This window comes from Stegostoma tigrinum, chromosome 40, assembly GCF_030684315.1.
Source record: "Stegostoma tigrinum isolate sSteTig4 chromosome 40, sSteTig4.hap1, whole genome shotgun sequence".
Classification (NCBI taxonomy): Eukaryota; Metazoa; Chordata; class Chondrichthyes; order Orectolobiformes; family Stegostomatidae; genus Stegostoma; species Stegostoma tigrinum.
In genome coordinates this window covers 2,256,579-2,283,790 of record NC_081393.1, presented here as the reverse complement: position 1 = coordinate 2,283,790, position 27,212 = coordinate 2,256,579, and the positions used below count along the sequence as shown (strand labels likewise).

The window sequence follows — 27,212 nt, the reverse complement described above, 5'->3', positions numbered from 1 at the left end:
TGGCTGGCCTGGCCAATATTTATCGTTCAGTCAGCAGATGATCTGATCATTGAATTTGTTGCTATTGATTGGAACTCGCATTACACAAGTTGACTGTTGTGTTTCCCCCAAGAATGAACCCTCCTGCTTTGAAAAAAACTGAAGTAGTTCATAAGTTTGTAAAGCAGGAGACCACTTGAAATTGTTCAAGTACATTTACAGATACAGATTTGTTTTTAAAATTAGGTTCATTCACTGTGTCTTTTCAAGGGTGTTGCACCATTTAATTTGCTTTCCCTCTTTCCCTTGGTAAAAGGAAACTATGTCTTGAATTACTTGGCAACTAGGCCCAAGCTGGCAAACTTTGTAACGCAGGCCCTCATCCAGCTGTTTGCAAGAATCACCAAACTGGGCTGGTTCGACTGCCAGAAGGATGAGTACGTGTTCAGGAATGTCATTGCAGATGTCACGCGATTCTTGCAGGTAGGCATATGTTCCTAACAGAGCTTCATTTGGGTCAATGTTTGTTCACGAAGCTGCATTTGAAGTTTGTTTTGATGTTTTCTGTGCTATTTCTCTGGAATGCATGCATTTCTTTCCAGAAGCAAGCATGAGAGAAAAAGTTCATGTTCGTCTGATGCTCTTGCACAGCTCAGTAGGTGAAGGCAGTCTTGTGAGCTCTGTCATCACAGAGTCTGCAGACGGATACAGACAGGTTAAGTGAATGGACAGTAAGTTCACAAACAAAATATCAGGTGGTAAAGTGTGATATTACAAACTGGCGTGAGGTGTAGAGGAGCTGAATATTTAAGTGGAGAAAGGCTACGGAAAGCTACACCACAGATGCATTTCCAAGTCATCGTCCATGAATCACAAAAAGCTCGTGTCCCAGTTCACAAGCTAATGGGGAAGGCACAAGGAATGTTGGCCTTTATTTCAAAGGAAATAGAGTTTTGCTAAACACTTTTCAGCCCACAGCTAGAATACCGGAGACAGTTTTGAGCCCCTTCGCTATGGAAAGATATGTTGGCAGTAGAGCCAGTCCAGAGAAGGTTCACTTGGCTGATTCATGATATGGAGACACTGTCTTATGAAGAGAACTTAAGCTGGTTAGACATGGGATTGTTGGAATTTTGGAAAATGAGAGGCGATCTCATTCAAACATAAAAGATTCTTGGGCGACTTCACAGGGTAGATGCAGAAATATTGTTTCCCTTTGTGGAAAAATCTAGGACCAGAGAGCATGATGCCAGAATTAAAGTAGCACATTTAAGAGAGAGGTGAGGAGGAATTTCTTCTCTGAGGGTCATGTGTCTTTGAAATTTTTATAGCAGAGAGCTGGATTATCAATTATGTTTCAGGTTGAGACAGATTTTTCACCAGTGAAGGAGCCCGGGACTATGGGAGAAAAGGCAGGAAAGTGGAGTTGAGGATCATCAAGCTGTTTATTGGTGGAGCAGATGGGCTGCTTCTGATCATACATTGTATGGCTATCTGAAAGGTCCAGCATTTCATTGCTGTGCCATGATTGATCATGAGCAGTATGGAACCAATGCTGGTCAATGATAGTGATTAACCATGGTCTGATTCAGATGCCAGATTGAATAAACTTAGTTTCTTTTCTCTGCCGAGTTTCTTCATATGTTGTGGTAGGATTCACACCCAGAGACCCAGAATATATTACCTGTGATCCAGCATTACTCAATTCAGTAGCAATACCATGAGGCTGTTTCTTATTGCCCATGGTCAGGAACCCTGTTCGAATACTGGGTTGATCTGACATCTTTATCACGCATCCTCCCACATAAACTTGATTAACACTTCATTCTAGCTTTGGAGCCATTTATTTGAGCCCGAGAATCCTGGAGGATAACAAATCAAGTGTTAATTACGGTTCATGTGATTTGGCAATATTATGTGAAGAGCAAGTAAACATGCATGTTTTCTGTGTTTTCTCTCCCCAGGACAGTGTTGAGCACTGTATTATAGGAGTAATGATTCTTTCTCAATTAACCAATGAAATAAACCAAGTAAGTTCATTCATCGAAGTAAGTGTCTGATTTTTATCATTTTATTTCTACTTCATCACTTGCAATGTTTGGTATTGAGTGCCCATTGCATTCTGCTCTCAGCATTTTTCTTCCTTCCTTGCCGATCATGGTTCTTGTCCAGTGATTCAAAAGTCACAAGATGAGTTGGGATGAAGCATTTGATCCAGGTCTGGTAGAATGGATGTTTGTTGTATAACCATATGCAACCACTTGTACAACGGGCCGAGGAGCATACTGTTATGTGTTTTTTCCACATTTGAACCAAGTAGATTTACTCAAAGAATACATTGATCTTGGTCAAGGAAGCATGGGGATTGTGCGAACAATGGAATTGTTGGTTGATCCAAATCCCTGTTGTTATCATGAAGAATGAAATATTTGATCCTTTTTGTCCAAAACTTCCTTTTGTATTTTTCCCTCAGTCTTTTCTCTAGATCTGTGGTGGATTCTTTGTCAATTAACAATGTTATGATTTGTTTGTCTTGAAGAGTCTAAGTTCGCTGTTAAGTACTAATACTAAAGCATTGCTGCTCAGAAACAAGCTCTTTGCTATTCAGAAGTGCATCCGTGCTTATCACCATGCAAAGTTTCCAACCGCCTTCCCGTTCCCTCCTGCTGATTGCCCCTTCCCACTGTTCAGTGTATCAAATTCCTTTGCACTTGTCAAGCTGTTGATGAGGTCTCAGCGTTTTGGAGTAAAGATCCTCACCCCCTTCAAACAATGATTAAAAAGATGAAAATGTGTACGTTCTGAATTATTTAAAGTCTAGTGGTTGGCCTGTCCACTATTCATTTTTAGCTGGCTCCTCAGTGCTAATGCCCAGCCAATCCTGGAATTTGGAGCATCAGCAAAACAGAAGACTGTGTCCCCCAGACAAGTTAATGAAATGCATTCTCCACCGTTAGGGATGTTGAGATGTGACCCCTGATCTCAGCATCATCCATCTTCCCTGTCCCCCTTCACAATTTCACACACCTTCGTGAAGTCATCCCTCAGCTTTCTGAAGAAAAGGGGCCCAGGCTATTCAGTTTTTCATGATATAAGCTCTCAGTGGTGATGACATCCTTGTTCAAGTTTTGCAGTTCTCCAATACTTCAGTGTAATGTTTTCCAATATGGAGACAAGCATTGAAAGCACTTGTACAGTGTGCTGCAACCAGACTTCCATAGAAGTTGCTCATAATCTTTCTGCTTATTACTTGTGTTCCATCAATGAACCTCAGTGCTTTGTTCTCATTTAACAAAGCCTTGTTAACGTGCATTGTTACTTTTAATGATTCATCAAGCGTTATATTATCTCACTGTTTGAAGTGCAGGTGATACATGGCAAATGATTTTGTATCTTTTTTGATAGGCTGACACTACACATCCGCTGACAAAACATAGGAAAATTGCATCATCATTTAGAGACACATCACTATTTGATATCTTCACACTGTCGTGCAATTTACTAAAACAGGTAAATGTTTTACATTTTACTGGCAATCAGGCTGCATTTTACATTGTTAACCAAATTTAGAAATGATCCTATGACCCTGTAAGTGACACTGTTGTGCATGTGGGTAGTCTTCTGTCCAAAGACAACTTGGTGATATTCGTAAACGACCTCGGAAGCAAAAAAAAAACATAGGTACAAAGGAATATAGTTCTTTGTGCTCCCGTCCTGCCCCTTGCTCATCTCCCCGTGCCAGGTTGTACTATCATGGGGCTTGGTGCATCTCTTTTCTACCAGTCTTTATTCACTCTTACCCCGGCATCCTTTGGAATTGTGAATAATTCACTTTTCTGGACAGCTGACTTTACATTTTGAGGGAACAACCTCATCATTTTCACGTACTACTCCACTGGGTGACAGATTCTTGTCGTAACAATACCATGTTTGATGGTTATCATCAATTGGGAGTTGGACTTACGCTGAAGCAGAATTAGGAGAAACCATCAATGTCCTAAGTAATTATTAACCCTCCATTAAACTTAGCAAACACAGTACAGCAAATATTATCCTCTTTATTCAGAGGTGTAAGTGAAGTTACTTGTCAGAATAACTGTCACACACTTCCTTGTACACAAAACCATCATCTTAACTACACATTCAGATTGGTGAGGTGAAAACCAGTGTGTTATCTGTGCATGTACATTTGCTCCAAGTTTTTTAATTAAGCACTGTATATCCTTTTCATGTCATATTCAACCTCTGCTTTAAAGTAATAATTGGCAGCATTTAATGCAAGTTCATCCGCTGTATTTCATTCCCTATAATAAGTCCTGAACTTTGGACACTTTCAGTGAGAGTTTCTGTGTTCATATGCAAGGGGCTGATTGCCTCAGTTTACCTGACCCCTCATCAGCTGAGTATTCCTTCACCTGCCATTTAAAACTATTGTTCCCTTTACAGCCTCCCTTTTCTCTTCCCACATGCATACCTTGCTCCAGTCTGTTCGTAGGTTAGCGAGTAACTTTGTCATAGCAGCCACAGCATAGGAGGAGCCTCTGCTCAGAGATTCTGACAGTTGTGTTTTCGGGCATGAGTGTTTTCCCATTCAACACCCCTTTGATTAAAGTTCTCTTGGCATTTTGGGATAAATGTACTCTTTATCCCTTTGCATTTTGTGTTTTATTGGGCCACTGAGCATGCGCCCAGTGCTTAGTATCATTTGCCACCTCCGTTTCCTGGTCCTTTTCCTAAAGCCAGGAGTGCTGTCAGCCAGAAACAGTAGGTCCCAAATGGAGTGTCACTGTCATTTCGTAATATTTGCCCAAACATTGTGGAAAAGCTGACACAGTTGAAGCCCTCTTTGCTCCATTTCTACATTAGAAATAAAACACACCTATTGTGGACAGGTGTATGATGTCAGAAAGTGTTAGATTAATGAGCTGACTGGACAAGACAATGTAACTTTGTAGTTCGAGATGACAGTTTCTCCCAATTCAGGAGGCTGAGCAGAAAATGTGATGCCTTGAAATCTGGTGAAATGCTGTTGACGTGACTGTGAAAATGTCAAAGCCGAACACTTAAACAGTGCCTGCTGATTGGATCAGTAACTAATAATGTGCACATTGTTGCAGGCGTCTGGAAAAAGCTTCAATTTGAATGATGAAAGCCAGCATGGTCTCCTCATGCAGCTTCTCAAACTGGCTCACAACTGTCTCAACTTTGACTTCATTGGCACATCAACGGATGAGTCCTCAGATGACCTCTGTACTGTCCAGATTCCAACCAGCTGGAGGTCAGGTATGGTCATATTCAGCAGCTCTGCCTCGAGACTGGTTAGCATTCTGTTTGCATTGCAGTTGAAAACCTCTGTTGTCCTGTTTATCCTTGCTCGTTCTCTCTGTCCCCAAATCTGTCCCATGCGTACACTGTCTACCCCCAGACAGAATGCTTACTCAAACCCATTCTTTGTCTTCCCACACTTTCCATTCCCCACGCACAGCTCACCCATACTTTCTCTTCCTCCTTCACCGCAGTCATTACTCCCTGCTCTCCTTTCCATTTCCACCTTCTGTGCGTCTGTGCCCCCTTGCTCACCACTGTGTCTCCATGTCCCTTCCCTACCCACTGTGTCACTTTTGTCCCACACATCTCTCCTCTTTCCCACTTGCTGTCCATCATCTCTCATTCTCCATTTTTTACCCTTCTCTTTCCGTGTCTGTCCCCTGAATTCTTTCTTCTCGACTGTTGACGTTGTGTCATACATCTTGTTTCCATTCATCATCTTATCAGTCTCCCTGTCTGTTTTGTCTGGACTGTATGGAGTCTCTGTGGTTTGAGAGATTCAGTATTTTGGCTGACATGTTGTGCTGTGTGCCGCAGCTGTGTAAATTTCCTCACTCCCTGCCGCTTGAAGGTGCTGTGCTGACTGGTCAAGCTCCAATTGTACACTTAACGTTGACAAGCAAGCCTTTGAGCCAGCCTCAGCCCCTCGACTGAAGTCCTGTGTTGCTCGGCGATCAGCAGCCGGCAACTTCTGGGTCTTCAAGATCATTGCTGACACACGAGGCCCCATGGTTCTAACTGGTGCCAAGTGCTTTTCATTTGGGGCCTTCTGAGGTTGGAGTGACAGCTGCTGGGACTTCCACTGGGTCAGAAGCAGGATCAAGGGGATGGCCTTGAGTGGCAACTCCTTTGATTTCTTCCTGAACCCCCAATACTGTCCCCCACTGGTGCTGGACTGGGACAGATAGTGGCCACAGCTGCAACCCATTGTGCAGATTATTTGGTTTCCCAGTTCTCGACAGTCAGTAAGTTGAGGCTATTAAGTGCCATCACTTGGTCACTTGCGATGTTTAATTGGTGACCAGCCCAAGGTCCCCTTTGGGCCTTTTTGACTGAAACACAATTGAGTTGGCAAGGAGTGATTGGAAATCTGTCTCCAGGGCCATCCCGACCGACTGTTCGCCCGCTGCCATCTTCGTTGCCAGACCCAGTGAGAGCAGAGTAGCATCCTTAGTTTTGTGGTAATTTAAATTGTAAACACCTCTATAAATGACCTTGTATTGGCTGTCTGAACCCTGTTGATTTGGGCTTCAGAAAATTTGTGGATGAAACTGATGGTGTTTGGTCAATTTGACACACTATGGAAATGTGGATTCTGGAATTTGGGCTTGTTTTGTTTTTCTGCCCGACAGTTGTTGGCTCACTTTTGGCAAAGCTGTTTGCTCATTGTCAGTGCCACACTGTTCATGTTGGATCCTTCATGATACGATCAGATTCATTTATTCAGTAACTTAACTGAAAACTACCCTGTCTCTCATTATTTCAGTTCAAGTCATTTAAGTTTGATCGTACTTTTTGACGGTTTGCAAACAAAATTGAGGCTGTCTTTTTTTGATGCATTCTGTAATTTGAGTTTACTGCTGCTTAGATGTTAGCCTTGGTCTTTCGTATCAGTGACTCTACATTGCCTGGCTTTCTTTGAGTAATTGTGACTTATTTTGTCATATTGCTGTATTACACTCCTGTTAAGGATCTTGGGCGATAGAATGGCGAAGGCGCTGTCTGAATTCACGTTACTGTTTTCGAGACAGAGAGAGAGAATGTGGAGAGCACAATTTGAGATTCTGAAACACGTTTATATTTGATTTTTCACCCCGTGCTCAAGATTCACGATTACAGAAGCCATAAATTGGAGCATTTTTCTATCATCAATTTCTCTTGGAAAAGACCCATTTTAAGTTCTGTTGTCATGTTGTATTTGAAATATTTAGAGTTAGAGACCGTGTGTCTTTATCATTTCATTCCCCATGATCCAGGCTTGCCATTATCTCTTCAGGGTTACTCAGGTGCATTGGGGTTTATTTAAGGTTGCTGCTGCATTCCAGGATGTATAGTGCTGAACCCACTTGTTTCAACACTAAAACCATTGCTTTTCAATCCTGACATTCTGGTGAGTGAAAGCTGTTGGATCTTGTTGACTGTAAGATCCTTGGCTGCTCTTGGTTAACCTGGACCATTCGGGAAGCCCTGTCTGATGGATATAATCAGGAGATTAGAATCTCCTCATTTCAGGGGATTGACTCTGAGCTGATCAACCACAGCCGGTCTGTTACACACAATATAAAGGGGTGACTTGGTGACGGGATACTGACTCCTGCGCAGTTATTTCAGTGATTTTTTTCAGTACCAAAACACAACAGTTGAAGCATGACTACTGTTTATCAAGTTCATGTCCAAATTATTTTGAATGAATCTGTTCACTCCGCGGCTGGTTGGACTTCTGGGTGTGTATGTTGGAACTGAGTCATCACGATGGAGGATAACATCAGACTGGAGCCTGGGTTTGTAGGGTTCCAGAAAGCTAGCCTTTCTCACCTTCCTTTGTGCATTTGTTGTATTGAGTCGTGCGTGGTAAGTTCACCCACTTGAATGTAAACCTGGTCTTAGCACATAGAGAAGATAGACTGATCCAAAACAGCATTAATTTAAGCATGTCAGGAATAGCTGCAACAAATAATTTAGCTGAAACTGCTTTCCTCCAAATTTGGAGTAGTTGAAACAAAGAGGTCTGTTCAGGGGAATCCCGATTAGTACATGAGAAAAGAATAGGAGGAAATGTTGGGTTGAAATCAAGCAAATAGATTGGGAGGTAGGTTATGTTGATCTTCAAGACCTATTGACTTGGACATGTAGTGTGTGAATGTGCTACATACTGTTTCCATAGAGACAACAGTACTACCCAAACTCGACTCAACCTTCCAGGAACAAACTTGGTTGACTCAAGTCAAGTTCATGTCTCCAATTGAAATTCATGTCTTTACTTGACTTAAAAAGTGATGTCCACATGCTATTAATTATTGTAACTGAATGTGTCATCTCACGGCAGTACTTGGAATAAGTGCAGTTATCCTTCAACAAAACTTGGCCATTACCCATTTCAGTCCACAGTCAAATCTGCACAAAAACCGAAAGAAACGGTTTTTACACTAGAGAAGGATAAATTAAAATAAGCCTCATCCGCAATATATCTTCTCAGAGCCACCTTGAAGATTCTTTACATTTCAACAGTCGATATTCACATAACTGAAATATCTCTGTTCTTGTCCGCAAGGTAGGTAGCCTCCTCAGTGCTGTCTGTGTTCTAGTCCATTGAACTAGTAGATAAAGGAGCAGAATTAGGCCATTCAGTCCATCGAGTCTGCCCCACGATTCGATCATGGCTGACATGTTTCTCCATCCCATTCTGCTGCCTTCTCCCTGAAGCCCATTTGATTCCACTTGCCAAACAAGAACCTTTGTGTCCCTGCCTTAAATACTCTTAATGACTTGTCTCCACAGCCCTCTGTGGTAAATGATTTCCACAGATTCACATTCTCTGGCTGAAGAAATTCTCCCTCATCTCAGCTCTAAAGGGTTGTTCCTTTGTTGTGAGGCTGTTCCCTTGAGTCCTTGTCTGTCCTACTAGAAGCATCATCTCCATGCCCTCTCTATCAGCACGCCTCTCGGTGTCCCCTACGTTGCAAGCAAATCCTCCCCAATCCTTCTGAACTCTATTGAGTACAGACCTGGAGTCCTCAACTGCTCCTTGTGTGACAAGCCCTTCATCCCCAGGACCATTCTTCTAAACTTGTTCTGGACTCCCTCCAAAGCCCGCACATCATTCCATATATATGGGGCCCAAAATGCTCTCAATATTACAAATGCCATCTGACCAGAGCCTTATACAGCCTCAGCAGAATATCCCTGCTCTTGAAATGTCCTTACTGTCTTTTTGGGAAGGAATGCCATCCTGATCTGGCCTGGCATCCATGTGGCACCTGAGCTCCAGCCATGTGGTTGATTCTGAACAGCCCTTTGGGCAGTTAAGGATGAGCAATAAATTCTGGCCTATCCAATGAAGCCCTTATCTCGTAAATGAATTTTTAAAAATGAATACAAACAATGCAGTTTCTTTGCTCACTACCAACTGAGTTAGCGTGTGTTAATCTTAAGAGAATCCTGACCTAGCACTCCGAAGCCCCTTTGTGCGTCAGATTTCTGAAGCTTCTCCACATTTTGAGAATAGTGTGCAACTGCATTCCTCCAGTCGGAGTGCACAACCTCACAATTGTGTTCCATGTGCTGCATCTTGGCCCAGTCTCTTCTCTGTCGAGGTCCATATGCAGCTTTCCCACTTCCTCAACACTACCCATTCCTCCCCTTAGCTTTGTTTGACCGGTTAACCTTGCTTCTTCTATCAGGCACATAGCAGTACTTGAAAGGGACGAAGGGAACTAGAAGTGTGCGCATTCAATTATCACACAAATATATTCAGCATTTCCAAGCTTTTGGAGTTGGTTTGTAGCTGGGGTTGTTGATTTTGTGGTTGGCTAGCTCGCTGAGCTGGTTTGTTCTTTTTCTGCAAACATTTCATTACCCTGCTGGGTAACATCGTCAGTGCAGCCACTGATGAAGCGCTGTTGTGTTTTCCCGCCTGATATTTGAACTCTGGAGTCTGTTGAGCTGGATTACCTCACTTCCAGTTTTCCTTCGCAATGGAGTGTATATGTTGGGTCAAGCTCTATGGCATCAGAACGCCATCAAAAAACAGAGCTTGACCCGGTATACACCCCACTGTGAAGGAAAACTGGAAGTGAGGTACACCAGAGTTCGAATAACAAGCGGGAAAACACACTTCATCAGAGGCTGCACTGGTGATGTTACCCAGCACGGTAATGAAACGTCTGCAGAAGAATGAACCAGCTCGGTGAGCCAACCAACCACACTATTCAGCATTTGGTGAAACCAATTAGCAGTTACTAATTATACCAGTTCCTCAAAAAATAGTCCCAAGGATATTTCCACCTTCTGTCTCTGTCCCTGTGTCAATAATGGCACAGAGTGGAAGCTCATCATAATCAAGCCTGTACTTAAGGGAACAACAGGGCTTTTCAAGCATCTTTCTGGAGCTTTGTTTGCAAATACTCTTCCTTGCATTGATTTTTTTTTTTGAATTTCATTCGCTGCCTGGGAACCCTCCTGTAAATCATAACATTCTGCTTGTGAATACTCCAAGTTCTCACAGGATTCCATGATAAAACCAAGAATTGCAGATGCTGGAGATCTGAAACAAAAACAGAAATTACTGACTAAACCTCAGAGGTCTTGCAGCATCTTTGGGAAGAGAGCAGAGTTGATGTTTCAATTGTGCTGACTGTTCGTTAGAAATAGATTTTGTTGGAATGCTTAGTGTTCACTCTAATGAAGAGCTACTGACTCGAAATGTTAACTCTGCTCTCTTTGCTTAGATACTGCTAGACCTGCGAAATTTCTCAAGCCGTTTCTCTTGTTGTTACAGGATTTTGTGCTTGCTTGTTGCATGTTAAAGAAGAATCTTGCGTTCCCAGAGCTTTTCCCAGTGAAAGGGTCTTAGAACTTTGCAGCGATTTACATAATTTTGAAGTGTTGTCACATTTGGGCAGCTGCAGCAGCTAGTCTGCACACATACCTTGTTCACAAACAGTGCAGTACCCAATTCAATATTGTCTTGAAGTGTCAACCTCAGTGCTGAAGTCTTGAGTGGTACTGGAATGTAGGCCATTGTCACTCAATGTAAATGATATCTGCCGTGGCAGGGCTGTTGCATTTTGGCCATGATTGAATACTGTGATGATAATGTGACTTTAAAAGGTATATTTTGTCCTTTTTTTCCTGTGAAGATACCAGTGTTAGATTGAATTGGATCACAAACTCTCTCAAAAGTCGCACAACTCCATGTTATAGCTCAACAGGTTTATTTGAAGTTACAAGCTTTCAAGGCTGTGCCTGTTTATCAGGTGAGCCGTGATCAAGGAGCAGCGCTTTGCAAGCTTGTGATTCCAAATAAACCTGTTGGACTATAAGTTGGTGTTACGTGATCTCTGACTGGTTTTGTGTTCGACGAGATGTTTTGAGCCAGAGATGCAAAACTGTCTTTTCTAAGCCAATAAAGTAAACTGCTTGATATGCCTTCAGATTTTAAAAAAAGTTGGAACAGTAAAAGCAGCATGAAGGGATGGAGTCACACCCCCACAGAACCGTAGTTTTAGTTTATTATTTAGTTGTTTTTACGGTTTTGAAGTTGTTTGTGGTAGCTGCCATACCCCTAACCCGCCCCCGCCCCGACCAGAGTTTTCTCTTGTTGTTCTTTTCTCTTGGACTGGAGAAACACCACACATGCGACAATCTCTTTTGCTGAATTTGCCTTTGCTAAGGGTTTGTTTATGGGAAGTTACTGCATTGGAACAGTTACTATTCCATTAAGTTTTCCAATAGAGTTAGTTACACCAGTACTTTTTTGTTTTGTACTTTCACTGGAGGGGAAGAATGAAGTGTCCTTTGCTTAAAGTTGAGTTGTTTAACTCATTGAATTACATCTGGAACACAGCACCCTACACTTGCCTTTACGTAAGATAACAGTTAGGGCCAAGGCTGTCTCCTTGATAGATTTGAATGGGTTTTGGTCTGGTCCCTCACAGAGCAACAGCGCCACTGTTTTGTGGTTAATTAAGAAGTAATTCTGCAATTAATTCTCATTCTAATTCTTAGATTTAGGTTCTGATACTTGATCATTTGGATACTCTTTTACGAACGCTATTGATTCTGTTAAAGAAAGTAACAGTGTCATTGACTGGATTGGCTGTGCTCAGAGAAAGTTTACATGTTGTGGGACATTTACATCTCTGTTGTAATCAAGGAGAGCAGTGTCTGGGACATGAAAGAATGAACTTAATTAGCGAGGGAAGGTTGATCAGTTTAATTGAATTCAGTGAACTGTGTTGCACATTCCAATTGCAAAATTATGTGTCAGTTTCTGATTTCGAACAGCAACCTCCAAGTTGTGGGTTTTGGCATTTCTTCTTCTTGGAACTGAATGTCTCAGTTGGAACATGTTCTTTGTATAAAATATTGAGGGATTGGATTGACTTAACTTTTCTTTATAATTGCTGCATTAATTACAGTGCACAGTGAGGATATTGATTGCCCATTAGCTAAGAGTTTAAAACGAGGTAGCTGCATGTGCAGCATGAGGAAGAATTAGCCTCAGCTCTTCACCACTTACATCTTGAGGCATGTTACATTGCTGAAGCTCAAATTACTGCTTAAGGAAACTGAGACCCCTCTGCCCACGAGTGGCCTCATTCCATTTTACTGCAAAGGCAGGTTGTGTGTGAACTCGAGGGTCAGCCAGCACTTTCATTTTAGAGGTGACAGGTGAATCCACTTGCTTGATGCTGTATGAATGTGAAAGTCACATGAATTCAGCTGCTGCTTCCATTACTGTAATTTGGATTTAATATGTATTCAGATGCATCAGTATATGAGCCATGGTGAATGAGCTTATTGCACAGATTGAAATTGGGAGGTGTAATGTTGTGGGTATTACAGAGATTTGGCTACAAGGGGATCAGGGCTGGGAACTAAGTATCCAAGGATACACATCCTCTCCAAAGGTCAGGCAGTTGGGTGGGGAGGGGGTGTGGTTGCGGTGGTGTGGCAGTGGCACTGTGGGGAGTTGGTGTTACCTTGTTAATAAAAAAAAATGAAACTAAAGCATTAACAAGATCTGATCTAGAGTTGGAAGATGTAGAGTCTGTGTGGATAGAGTTGAGGAAACACAAAGGAAAAGAATAACCTCATGGGAGTTGAGTAAAGGCTTCCTAGCAGTAGTCAGGATGTGGGGAAGAAAATAAACCAGAAGATGGTAAAGGCGTATAAGAAGTTACAGTGACCATGTTTTCAATATGCAGATGGACTGGGAAAGTCAGGATCTTTAAAGAAATTTGTGTAATGTCAGAGTTTTTTTTTGTTGAGGAGCTTGTCGTCCATCCAGTCCTAGTGCTTTATCTGATGGTTGTTCTTCGATATGCAGTGAGGCGGACTTGATGAGAGAGCTGACGGTGAAGGAACTCCGAGGGGTCACTGACCATAAAATGATACAATTCATGCTGCAGTTTGAGAGGGAGAAGCTGGAATCAGACATTACAGTATTACAGTTGAGTAAAGCTCACAAAAAGACGTGAGGGAGAAGCTGGCCAGAAGTGATTGGAAGGGGTTGAGGGGCCGAGCAGGGAAGATGGTGGAGGAGCAGTGGCTGGAGTTTCTGGGGATAATTCAGGAGGCACAGCAGACATTGATCCCAAGGAAGGACCACCGTGCCAAGGGAAGGACGAGCGGAAGTCAGGGACAGCAAAAAAGTAAAACACAATCATACGATGTGGTGAAGATTAGGGGGAAGCCTGAGGATTGGGAAGCCTTGAAAAACCAGCCAAGGATAACTGGAATAGCACTGAAGGGGGAGAAGATGGAATATGAAAAAGCTAACGAGAAATATGAAAATAGGTTGCAAAAACTTGTTTGGTTGTCCAAAATGTAAGAGGCTGGAATGGGCATTGGACCATTGGTAAATGATGCTGGAGAATTACAGATGGGAAGGAAAGAAATGGCAGAAGAACTGAGTAGGTACTCTACATCAGTTTTCGCAGTGGAAGACTTGGAGTCAGGGAGGGCCCGGAGGCCTGGAAAAATGACAGATATAACATTACTCTTTTATTAGGGAGGGAGGCAGAAGACAGGAAACAACGGGCCGGCTGGTTAGCCTGACCTTGCTCCTTGGTAAGGTTTTAGAGTCCGTCATTAAGGACGGGCCACAGAGGGATGTGGTGGCCAAGCTGTAACTGTGTTTAAGACACAGGTTATTCATTAGTCAGGGGATTGAAACCATTACAGAGAGAAGGCAGGAGAATGGTGTTGAGGAACTTACAAGCCATGATTGAACGCAGGAGGAGAGACGATGGGCCAAATAGCCTAATTCTGCTGTTTGGCTTACGGTCCTGCTGTTTGATCCCTTAATTTCACTTAGTTGGAATCCTCCATTTCACTCTTGCATGGTTCTTCCTCACATTGTGCAATTTGAGAAGTACTCGATTTTGCCAGAGAAACACGCATAACTCTTCCAGCTTATAATGAAAATTTTTTGCCCAAATATCCATATTGCAGGGCACTAATCTGTCAGACTTGTGGAGCAAATATTTCAGTGTCTTGCTTGTTGACTGCTGGAAATGAAGTGTAATTAGTTGTCAGTGTTGTTTGCGGGTGTTAGATGAACTGAGCTGCCAAGTCAGGTGCCAAAATGAGCATTTGTTCAAGGGTAGATTGCCAGATTTGAAATGAGTTTTAGCCCTGCAGTGAAAGACATCGTGTGATATCTTTACATGAAAATCAGAAGGCATCTTCTTATGGATGATCACACTGGCCTTTTAATAGCTTTATTTTGTGCTATTTTCTATGGAGGTATGAAAGTGCCACAATAGTAGCCATGACACAAAACACGTTTTGTCATGTTTACACTGTATTCTTGAGAGCTGAGGCTGTGGTAGGAGAGTCAGAGAGTAATACAGCATGGAAAGAGGGCTTTGGCCCAAACTACTCCATACTGACCATATGCCCACTCGGCTAGTTCCAATTGCCTACGTTTGGTCCACATCCCTCTCAACCCTTCCCATCCATGGACCTATCCAAGTGTTTTAAATGTTGCTATTGTACCTGCCTTGAACGTTTTCTCTGGCAGCCCATTCCGTTTCTGCACCACTCCCTGTGTGAAGAAGTTGCCCCTCAGGTCCTCCTCAACTGTATCCCCTCTCGGCTTAAACCTATGCCCTCTTGTTTTCAATTCCCCAGCCCTGGGGAAAAGAATTATGTGCATTCATCCTATCTCTGCCCCTCATGATTTTATATTCCTCAGTAAGGTCACCCCTCATTCTGCTCCGTTCCAAGGAATCAAGTACTATACTGGCCAACTTCTCCCTATGACTCAGGCCCACTAACCTGGCAATGTTCTCGTAAATATTCTTTGTACATTTTCCTGTTTAACTATGGCTTTCCTATCATACGGTGACCAAAACTGTCTAAATGTTCCAAGTGTGGCCTCACCAATTACTTGGACAACAGTATCATAACGTCCCAACTCCTATACTCAATGCCTCAACCAACGAAGACCAGCATGCCACATGCTGCCTTCACCACCCTATCCATCTGTGAAGCCACTTTCTCCAAACTGTGTGCGTTACTTCTCAGTCCTTCTGTTCCACAACACTCCTCAGGACCTTACAATTTACTGTTGCAGCCCTATCTTCGTTGGACTTTCCAAAGTGCAACACCTCGCACTTCTCTGTACAGAATTGCATGTGCCAGTCATTAGCCCACTTCCCCATTTGATGGAGATCCCTCTGAAATTTTTGATAATCATCTTCACTGTCAACAGTATGTCTCCATAATGGGAAGCAAAGGAGAGCATTCAAGACCAAGGAGGTCTGGATAACAAATACAGTCTGTGCTTTTCTTTTCTTCATTATCATGTTTGCCTGTCTTAGGACATATTTGTTTACCTTTCATTTGTAGCAGACATGTAATTTCACTTTCTCCTCATGGAGAATTAAAGTCTGGCAAAACAGGATATCACTGCAAGAGTGCCTTTCTCTCCTCAGCCCATTTATCTTTAGATGCCTTCTGACTGATCTTTCTCCTTCTGAAGTCAGAAGTGAGGGACTTCACCGATGATTGCACAGTGTGCAGCACCTCAGAGTCAAATAGTTTGCCTCCTCATGCAGGACATCTTTCAGACTTGGTTTAATAAGTGACGTGCAGTTGTTTAAGTGCTTAAGAAGGCATGTGGGATGTTTGCCTCAACTATCTGAGGCATAGAGTTGAAGAGCAGCGAGGGGGTGCTGGGACTGTATAAAATTTAGCTGGGCCACAGCTCAAGTATGCAGTTCTAAAACCCCCATTGTAGGAGCCGTGTGTTTGTGAAGAGGGTGCGGGAGACATTTGCCAGCATATTGCCTGGATTGGAATGTTTCAATTCGGAAGACAGATTGGGATTGTTTTCTTTGGAACGGAGGAGATTGAGAAGTGACAAGATTGAGATGTATAAAATTGTGGGCACAGACATGGTTGATGGAAAGAAACCTTTCCCATACTGGACGAATCAATGGTCGCTGGGTCCACAACTGAGGGATAGGATGTTTAGAGGGGATGTAAACAAAAATGTATTTATTCAGAGGATGGTGGGAATCTGGAACTCGCTACCTGTAAGGATGCTAGAGGCAGTGGGAATCTGGAACTCGCTACCTGTAAGGATGCTAGAGGCAGAATCCTCATAACATTGAACAAGTCTTCAGGTGTACGCTTGCAATAGCAAGGCATGCAAGGCTATAGGCCAAGTGCGAGAAAAGGGGATTAGAATAGTGGCCGGTCACTTTTGTAAACTCGATGGGCTGAAGGGCCTTTTTCAGTGCTTAGACCTCTATGACTGTATAACCTTTGCCTGATGAAATTGCATGGTACTGGCCATGTTTCACAAAAAGTGCTCAGCCACCACCTCTTGACATGGAATGATATAGAATGCTCACTGTCAACCCCCTGGGCTAGGAGTCCAACTGACTCTCCATTTCCTGTCCATCGTTTACAAGGAACAAATCCAGAATGAAATGGAACAACTGTCTGTTTTCCTGAAACAGTGCAAATCCAACAATACTCGCTCAACAAGATTGACACCAGCAAGGACTAAGCAATCTTGTTGAAGAAACCCATCCACCATCCTATAATTTCACTCCCTTTATTCCAGGCATACAGTTTGACCACAGTGTTCTAATAGCCGTATCTCACTGTTGCAGAGGTCATGATAAAACCTGTCCATGTGCAAAAATCAAACCATGCCTGATACTGTGCTACCCAGGACAAAAGCGTGCCGCACCAGCTTTACTTCATTGACAGTAAAACTAACAAAGTTCTGAAGATGAAAAGTTTGCACTCAAATGTGAAGAATCTTCTTCTCTCTGCCTGATTTTCCCAGTGGTCAGACTGTTGTCTATACACTGGTTGTGCTTTGCTTCCATGGTTGAACAGTGAACTTGAGCCTTTTATGAATTCTTTTATTGAAGCCTTTGGGAGTGTTCTGTCTTTTTTTGTTGGTTGCAGGAGGGACTTTAGGATTGCAGTTTAAAACCAATCGAGACATCCCTTTTCAGGATTGAGGTTGCTTCACATCTGTAAATCCGAAGAGTTTTAGAAGTTGAGAATTCTTCCGTAAATGACAGTTGTTGAAAGTTTTTGAGAAGATTTGTAGCTCTGGTTGTCCGTGAGGGTGCAGACTTGCTTGCTGGTCCAGTGGGCTTGGTCGTAAATATTTCATCACTCTCTGCTAGGTAACATTGTCACTGTGCCTCTGGTGAAGCGTCACTGTCCTGTCCTCCTTCTTAGTTATATGGATGTGAGTTTGCTCACTGAGCTGGAAGGTTCGTTTTCAGATGTTTCATCACCATTCTAGGTAACATCATCAGTGAGCCTCCAGTGAAGTGCTGGTGTTATGTCCCGCTTTCTATTTATGTTTAGGTTTCCTTGGGTTGGTGATGACATTTCCTGCTTTGGTGATGTCATTTCCTGTTCTTTTTCTCAGAGGGTGGTAGATTGATTTGGAGCCAATGTGTTTGTTGATGGAGTTCCGGTTGGAATGCCATGCTTCTAGGAATTCTCGTGCGTGTCTCTGTTTGGCTTGTCCTAGGATGGATGTGTTGTCCCAATCAAAGTGGTGTCCTTCCTCATCTGTATGTAAGGATACGAGTGATAGTGGGTCATGTCGTTTTGTGGCTAGTTGATGTTCATGTATCCTGGTGGCTAGCTTTCTACCTGTTTGTCCAATGTAGTGTTTGTCACATCCAGAGCCTGAACCTGAGCTACAAATCTTCTCAAAACTCTTAGTTATATGTCTTGGTTTACGGGGTGTTTCCTACCACTTCCAGTTCTGGTTCTCAGTGGTTTTTACACAGGGTCTAATTCACTGTTTGTCGATTGAGTTCCAGTTGGAATACAGGCCTCCAGCAATTCCTGGCATGTCTCTGTTTGGCTTGAGTGATTATGGATGTGTTGTCCCAGTCAAACTTGTGTCCCTTGTTGTCCCTGTATAGTGAGACAAATGAGAATTGGTCGTGTGTGTTGGTGGCCAGTTGGTGTTTGTCTATCTGTGTTGTCACTTTTCTTCTGGTTTACCCTGCGTAGTGTTTCTCACAGTCCATGCATGGTATTTTAGTTTTCCTGGTTGGTATAGGTATGTGGTCCTTTACATTTGTTAATAGCTGTCACAGGGTGGTTGCTGATTTGTGAGCTACTCTGCTACCTAGGGGTCTGAGCAGTCTTGTGGTCACCTCTGAAATGTCCCTGATGTGCGGTAGGGTGATGAGTGAGTCTGGTTGTGTTGTATCTTCCTGTTGTGGTCTGTCTCAGAGGTAACAGCGGATTGTGCCTCTCGGGTATCCTCTCCTTTTGAAGACTCCGTATACGTGCTCCTGTTCTGCTTTGTGTAGTTCCGGGTTACTGCAATGTGTTGTGGCTAGTTTAAATAGCGTCCTGATGCAGCTCTGTGGACATTGAGGTGGTTGCCAGTGTAATTGAGTATCTGGTCCGTATGTGTGTTCTTTTTATATTTGGTAGTCTGGAGTACCCAGTTGTTTTTGAGTTCTGCCATCATTTCCAAGAAGGGTTGTCAGTTGTTGTTCTCTTTTGTGAATTTTACTCCGAGTGAGGATGTTGTTTTTGTATCGGTGGGTTTCTTCTGGTTTTGTGCATTCGACAATCACGCTGAAACCCAGCATGTCTACAACCTTAATTACAGTTGCTTTTAGATGAGTTGCGTTTTTAAAATTTGAGGTTGATAAGGTTTTTATTATCCGCAGGTACTGAATTGCATCCGTTTGTACTCTTGGCCTAACAATAGTCTACCTCTTGGACACTTGCAGTTTCAGAAGGCAGCTCACCAGTACTGTCTGGAGTGATTAGAGCTAGGTATTTTAGCTAGCAATATGCACATCTTACCAATGAACAGAGAGTTCAGTTCTTCATTGATGTTCCCCCTAACTCTGTCAAAAGTTGTTTTAAATGACAAATGTCACCGTATACTTACTTCAGATTTTTGAAGTTGTTGTGGGTGGAGTGGAGCGGTACATGTTGTAGGTAAGGGGTAAGAGAGGGCAGTGGTAGGGAGGGACATTTCATGGGTATTATAATATAATATAATACAATATAATATAAAACGAAGATGCGCTGCTTAGTCAGCTCATCTCTGCACCCACACTTGATCTGCTGTGCTGTGTCCAGTGTAAGGTTCTTGAATAGTGTCCTTCCCCAATCTACTATAGACAAGGACCATCCTTTTTTCTGTTTATGCAGCTTTGCTGTATGGCCCAGTTCTATTTCAGTGAAAGGAGGAAAGTAAAACTGCAGGTTATTTGTGTTTAACAGGGTTTCATTTTAAAATATGGTAACTGCTTGTACTGTTCAAAGGTTGCCATCAATTATTGCAGTTGTTTTATGTCCTTACAATGTTACCTTGCACTGGGAGAAATAGTCTGATGTGCACGAACAAATCCTAGCTTCCGCAAAAAGCGGTAGATTTTGGATTGCATTGCCGGAGAGGATAGTGGAGTCGGCCTCTCGAGGTATTTAAGCGGCTATTAGATAGGCATGTGGGTGATAGTATAAGGCTAGATAGAATTTAGGATTAGGGTAAAAGTTCGGCACAACAGAGTGGGCGGAAGGGCCTGTACTGTGCTGTACTGTTCTATGTTCTGTTTATCAAAGCAATCTGCCAGAATTTAGAGTTGTGAGGTTATTTAGTAACTACTGTTGGCAAGATGTCTCAGCACAATGTGTTTGAGGTAATCTAGGTTAAGTATTTTGCGTTGTTGATAAATGTACCTTTTATCACCCTCGAGTAACAATCAATGATACGGCAGCCAAAGTTTGGGAGATGGCTTTTGCCGGCTTGCTTTTGAAGAATGTTTGTTGCAAGAAGCGTCTTAAAATGGCCCACATTGACTTTTGTATAATGTATGGGCATTTTATAATCTCGAGTTCCTGACTGTTCAGTAGTACAGATCTTGTTGAAAATGAGACTGCAATTGTTCATCAATATCTTTACAATAGACAATAGGTGCAGGAGTAGGCCATTTGGCCCTTCAAGCCAGCACCGCCATTCATTATGATCATGGCTGATCGTCCACAATCAGTATCCTGTTCCTGCCTTATCCCCATAACCCTTGATTCCACTATCTTTAAGAGCTCTATCTATCTCTTTCTTGAAACTATCCACAGCTTTGGCTTCCACTGTCCTCTGGGGCAGAGCATTCCATATATCCACCACTCTCTGGATGAAGAAGTTTCTCCTCAACTCTGTTCTAAATGGCCTACCTCTTATTTTTAAACTGTGTCCTCTGGTTCTGGACTCCTCCATCAACGGAAACATACTTCCTGCCTCCAGATTGTCCAATCCCTTAATAATCTTGTACGTCTCAATCAGATCCCCTCTCATCCTTCTAAACTCAAGTGTATACAAGCCCAGTCGCTCCAATCTTTCAACATATGATAGGCCCACCATTCTGGGAATTGACCTCGTGAACCTACGCTGCACTCCCTCAATAGCCAGAATGTCCTTCCTTAAATCTGGAGACCCAAACTGCACTCAATACTCCAGGTGCAGTCTCACCAGGGCCCTGTACAGCTGCAGAAGGACCTCTTTGCTCCTATACTCAATTTCTCTTGTTATGAAGGCCAGCATGCCATTAGCTTTCTTCACTGCCTGCTGTACCTGCATGCTTGATTTCATTTACAATCTGTATCCAATCATAGCAGAGTTTTATGCCATTGTCTATTCTGTTGCATCAGTCAATGCCAGGTGGTCTGTCAGGTTTTATATCTTCCTTGAGAATTTGTAACAATCGGTGTGACCGAGTCTGTCACTCAGCTATTCCGAAGGGCACTTGAGAGTTGACCACATTGGTGTGGGTCTGGAGTTACGTATAGGCCAGATTGGGTGAGGATGGCAGTTTTTTTTTCTTCCGAAGCACATTAGTGAGCTTACCTCAGGACTGATTATTCTTCAACTGTCATGGCAGCAGATGCAAGAATAGTCGAACCACAGGAGAGTTCATTTTTTCTGAGTCGTGGCTTTGGGTAGGGTTCTGTCAAAACAGCTCCCTTGGGTGGTGGTCCAGCCCCCTGCTCTACTGTACTGTGTTTTCTTAGCCAGATGAAGCAACTCCTTCCTGGTCACCATGTGTATGCAGGGGAGAAGGTTCTGGTTAACCGGCTTCCCATTCAACAAGAAAGTATACAGGCGGCTTGTCATCAACATTGATCTCCTTACTTTCTGAATACCTGTTTAAATCTGCAGAGAAGGACCCTGCTTTGCCACATCCCTGTCAACATCTTCCTCTTGTACCCTAGCTGTCTTTTAACTCTTGTTGGCCTGAGCTCAACCCTTTTAATTTTGAGGATTTACAGAGCCAATGAAGCACAGCCAGCTTTCTGCATCTTTGCTGAATTGTGCCATTCTCAGGCATGCCGTTCCTTCTCTGGGAGCCAGGCAAAACTTCTTTTTGCAAAGTGGGCCTCTTTCTACCACATTGATTTCCTCTGGGTCCTGCCTTTGGCAGGCCCTCGCTTGGATCCTTAAAGAACTGTGGCTGCTCGCTGTCCCTCACGGCGCCTCTCTGACCCCTTGGCCTTTTGTGATTACTCTGACTTCATAGCTGTCCAGGTCATTCCAGAGTCAAAACAAGTCTCTCCTTGTTAGTGATAGCTCAGCAGCAGTACTCATACTGACTGGGTCCAAGGCAGAGCAGTGCTGCAGGTGAACTTGGTGAAAGGCAAATAGTTTTTCCACCCATCCCTCTCGTCTGAGACTTGGCATTCAGACCAGACTCTGGACGGGCGAGGGCTTCAAACGTTTTTGGAATGGGTAGTCTCAATGTCTCTGAATTATCCTCAGGGAGGAGCACAGAAGACAAAATCCTGTGCCCTTCCCAAAATTTCCTGGCCACATGTCAGGCAAACTCTTCCCAGTGATGAGGTACCCTGTGGATGTTCCCTTCTGGCATATCTCCCAAGACTGGTCTGGTGGGTGCTCACCATCCTATTGGCTCCCTTTTTCATCTCCATCATTCAGGCCTGTGGTGTCTTACTGTATTACAGTGGGGCTGAGCTGGTAACACGGTGACCCCCCCCCCCCCCCCCCCTTAAAGGCTGAAGGTGGACTTCACATTGCCATTGCTTGCATTTCCATTCTTGTGGGTGGCTTCTCTTTGATTCACCGTGCCCCTCTGACTATCCCACTGATTTGTGGTTCACTCAAAGGGTCAGCCTTGGTGCTTCAGTCTGATCTCACCCATAAGCCCTCAGCAGCTTCTTGAGCTGTGGACTCACTCCTTCTCTAAATGCGTGTGTTGGGGAAACAGACAGTTATCAAAAACTGACTGCAACTTACATAATTCCTCATTTGGTGTGCTGTATCTTGTCAGAGCTGACGAACCTGCTGAAAGCTGTTTGTTTTCACCTTTCAGAATCTTCATAACTGTTACATGGGTTCCTTGTGCGCACTCCTGAGTTACTAGCAACACATGGCCATACCACCCAGCCTGCACATCTTTGGGCTGTGGGAGGAAACCAGGGCACCCAGAGGAGAGCCACACAGACAGGGGTAGACTGTCCAAACAGCACACAGTCGCCTGAGGATGAAATTGAACCCAGGTCCCAGGTACTGTGAGGTATCGCATGCTAACCACTGAGCCAGGGTGCCACCCCTCAGGTGTAGTACAGATCATAGCACTATGGCTTTCGCTTTTAACTGACTTTGACTTTGGTGCTTACACATTTCAGTGCAACTATAATCTTCTAGCTTATTGAAAGCAGTGGCAAAAATTTTAACACGACCCCCTTCAAGGTTAGCAAAAAAAACTCACTTGCTGTCTGTCTGTCACAGACACACTGTCTCACGTCTTCCAAGAACGGGTACCCAATGAACACAGTCCGCCGATTTCTCAGCAACAAACCCAAACAAACAGACAAACGGGCCCAGAAACCATAACCACTCTCCCCTACATCAAAGACATTTCCAAAATGACTGCCAGACTACTCGGACCTCTTGGCATCAGGGTAGCCCGCAAACCCACCAACACAATAAAACAGCAGCTAATGAACTTAAAAGACCCTATACAGACAACAAATAAAACAAACGTCATCTACAAAATACCTTGCAAGAACTGTGACAAACACTACATTGGACAAACAGGCAGAAAGCTAGCCACCAGGATACATGAACATCAACTAGCCACAAAACGACATGACCCACTATCACTAGTATCCTTACATACAGATGAGGAAGGACACCACTTTGATTGGGACAACACATCCATCCTAGGACAAGCCAAACAGAGACATGCACGAGAATTCCTAGAAGCATGGCATTCCAACCGGAACTCCATCAACAAACACATTGATTTGGAGCCAATCTACCACCCTCTGAGAAAAAGAACAGGAAATGACATCACCAATGCAGGAAATGACATCACCAACCCAAGGAAACCTAACCAGATAAATAGAAAATGGGACATAACACCAGCACTTCATCGGAGGCTCACTGATGATGTTACCTAGAATGGTGACGAAACGTCTGAAAACGAACCTTCCAGCTCAGTGAGCAAACTCACATCCAGTCTTCCATGTCTCTGCCTTCCCCCTTAATTGTCTGTTTTTTCTCTTCTGGTCATGGGGTGTGGGTCATCTTCAGAAGGTAGTTCATCAATTTCCTGTTCTTGGATGGAACTGTGACTTGTTGCTCAGGGCAGTTAAAATGATTTCATTCCTTTTAACCCCAACAGTTTCATTTCCAGTATCCTAGCTGTGCGCTTTTCTCCAGCTTCTGTGGATACTTCAGCATTCCAAACACCTTTCCACAGAGCCTGCCATTTTCTGATGTTGGAGGGAGAAACTTCTGCTGAGGTTGCTCATGTTGTTTTGCAAATCACTTAAGCTATCCAGTTTTCTCCTTCTAGTTTCCAAGCACTTTATTTTGACTTGTTTATTATCCTTGGACTTCTGTAAAATTTTACACCCTTTTGGGCAAATATTTCCTTCCTTTTGTTTCACAGAATTGTGATGCTGTAGAAGGCATCCATCTAGCCCACCATGTCTGCATTCTTCAAACAAGCCCCATGACTTGGTGCCATTCTTTTGGCTTTTTCCAATAAAGCTGCGCATTATTTCTATATCACTAATCATCTCATGCCCTCTTGTGTGACTAGATTCAACCTACCTCGACCACAACTCCAGGCAGTGCATTCCAGATCCAAGCCACTCACTTCTCACAGTCATCTTTGGCAAATCACTCAGTCTGTCCCCTCTCATTCTTCTTCCATTTATGAGCAGAGAGTTCTCCAAGGAAAATATTACTGACTTGACCAATCTATTTTCTCAACTGAAATTCATCAACCCTGGAACCCTGTAGCCTTTAGAATGTGTTCACTTCCTCTGAAAGTGTGGCACCCAAAACTGTATGCAGTAGTCCAGCTGATGTGTAACTAGTTTTTTAAACAAATTCAGCATCATTTCCTGCAGCTGTCATCCGTGCTCCTGCAAATGACACCCACGTTACTCTGTACTTGATTAATTGCGCCCTCCCCTTCCCTCTCTTTGTTATCTACAAGAAAATCCTCAATCATTTACAAAACGAGAACGTGCAGACGAAAAGAATTTACGTGGAACTAGAATGACACAGCATCTTATCACAGACAATCAACATCTCACTTAATTCACAGCCAGTGAATTAGTTTTAAAGCACAGTGACTATTGTCATGTCGGCAAACACAGCAGGAATTGCACACACAGCAAGCACAGGAAACAAAGTAAATCCTCAGTTCAAATGACTGTGGAAATGCTGACTGAGAGTGCCATAATGACCAGAAATAACAGAACTGCAGAGCTCCCTCCTTATTCAAATTAGGCTGTGGGATCTCGTTTATTCACCGAAGCGGCTAGATGAAGCCTTGACTTTCATGTCTCATCCAGAAAGCAGTGTCCCAAGCTGTGTAGTACTCCCTCAGGCACTGTGCTGGGACTGTCAGCTTGGAGTTTCTGCTTTGGTTTCAATCATTTAGAATCCAATCATTTCGCCCACATGCTTTAAAGAAGCGAAGCACACATAAACAGCAATAAACTACTTTTTTTTTCCTCAGCATTTGGTGCTTGCTAGCCCGGCTGTCATTTATTTCCCAGCCTTAACTGGCCCTTGAGAAAGTGATGCAGAGATGTCTTTGTGAACCACTGCAGTCTGTGTGGTGTAGGTACAGCCAAATGTAAGAGTCTCGGCCGACTCGTCAAGGAATTGCAGCATTTTGGCAGGGCAGCAAACAAGCAACAGGGATCAACTTGTCAGGCATCATAGTGAGTGATGTGCTGAGGGAAATTTGGAGGTGCTTGTGTTGTCTGATGTAGTAGCTCTGGTGAGATGCTTCAGTCGGTGTTGTGTCTTGTACACACTGCTTCCGTTCTGTGAGAACGCTCTCGTTTTTCCACTTTTATTTCAGATTTCCAGCACCTGCAGTATTTTATTATTATTTGCTATTCTAGCCAGACAGTTTTCAAATAGCAGATAATTGAGTTGGGTCAGTGTTACTCCGTACCATGTTAACTGACGAAAGCAACCCAACTCTGGACTTGATTGAGGAAAAGCCTTTGGCTTGGATAAGACAACATCAGCCTGTCTTGGTGCACTCTGTAAATATGCAAGACAGTGAGGCAGAAGTTTATTTCAAGAAAGGAAACTGCACACAACTCCTGAGCTGCAGGCTTGGCAGTGATTCCACCCCTTCCCGAAAACCCCTCAAAGCCTTCCAGGCTGCAGACACCAAGTTTGACTTACAAATTTCACTTCCAAAAGCAAGGTCAGTGCTAAACTTGCATCCCTCATTTGCTTTGTGTTCAAGCTGAATAATCTTTTCATCTGTTCCAATTCTATATCCCCTCATAACTGAGCTTGTTCTGAAATTTCGCACGCACCTGTGTGTGAAATAAACTCTATTCCTGGTTTAATTTTTCTGTGATATTGTGGTCCTGACAATGTCAAGAGCTGCACATGAAGGGAGTAAGAGAAAATAGACCCTTACCCTGGTTCAAAATGAAAAGTTGGATAAGTTAAGTAACAACCTGCTTACGGCAGGTACTGACAATTAAGGAGAGAGATTTGTTTGAAAACTCATAATCTGTCCATGTCTGAAATTGAGATTGCCTTACCTGCTGACACTGAAGCAAGTGACTTCACCTTGTAGCGCAGTGTACCGTTCTTTGCAGAATCCTGTGTAAGCGGTGATATTTAACAAGATGGCTCGGTCCCATTGTGGAGTGTTGATTTCCTGCTCCTCTTCCGTTGTTTTATGTCTAAACCTAAACGCTCCACTCTCTCTTTCTTTCAACAGCTTTCCTGGATTCATCAACTCTACAGTTGTTTTTCGATTTGTACCATTCCATCCCTCCATCGCTGTCCCCTCTGGTGAGTTGTACTTCTCGTTATCAGTGTTCAGAGATGTAAAGGAGGCTCAACAAGTGTGACATAACCAAGAGTGAGTTGTTGAAATGTTTAACTTGTGATGCTGATCTTCGCCATCCCAGATCCTGCAGCATGCAGTGATGGTGACTCATTTCTGAACTGCTTGAGTGAGTAACACTGCGCACCAAGTAATCTCAGGAAGCAGTTCAGGCTGTTGTTCCCAACATGCAGTTTCTGATGGATTATTGTGTTCTAAGTTGGTCTTTAACCTACCAGTGTTTTAGCATCAAGAAGCCCCTTCCCCAGCCTTTAAACTCACTCCATCATGTAGAAAATAGAACTCATTTGTTTGGGG

The 27,212-nt window shown here is 43.3% G+C and overlaps 1 protein-coding gene across 1 annotated transcript in view; it reads left to right on the top strand.

Moving 5' to 3' along the window:
• Positions 1 to 27,212, top strand: part of xpo7 (exportin 7) — a 94,977-nt gene that overhangs the window by 32,363 nt on the left and 35,402 nt on the right. The window contains exons 4-8 of the mRNA XM_059641225.1: positions 296 to 462; positions 1,944 to 2,009; positions 3,385 to 3,489; positions 5,097 to 5,262; positions 26,787 to 26,860. Of these exons, the coding sequence (XP_059497208.1) occupies positions 296 to 462; positions 1,944 to 2,009; positions 3,385 to 3,489; positions 5,097 to 5,262; positions 26,787 to 26,860 (578 nt within the window). The remainder of the gene's footprint in view (positions 1 to 295; positions 463 to 1,943; positions 2,010 to 3,384; positions 3,490 to 5,096; positions 5,263 to 26,786; positions 26,861 to 27,212) is intronic.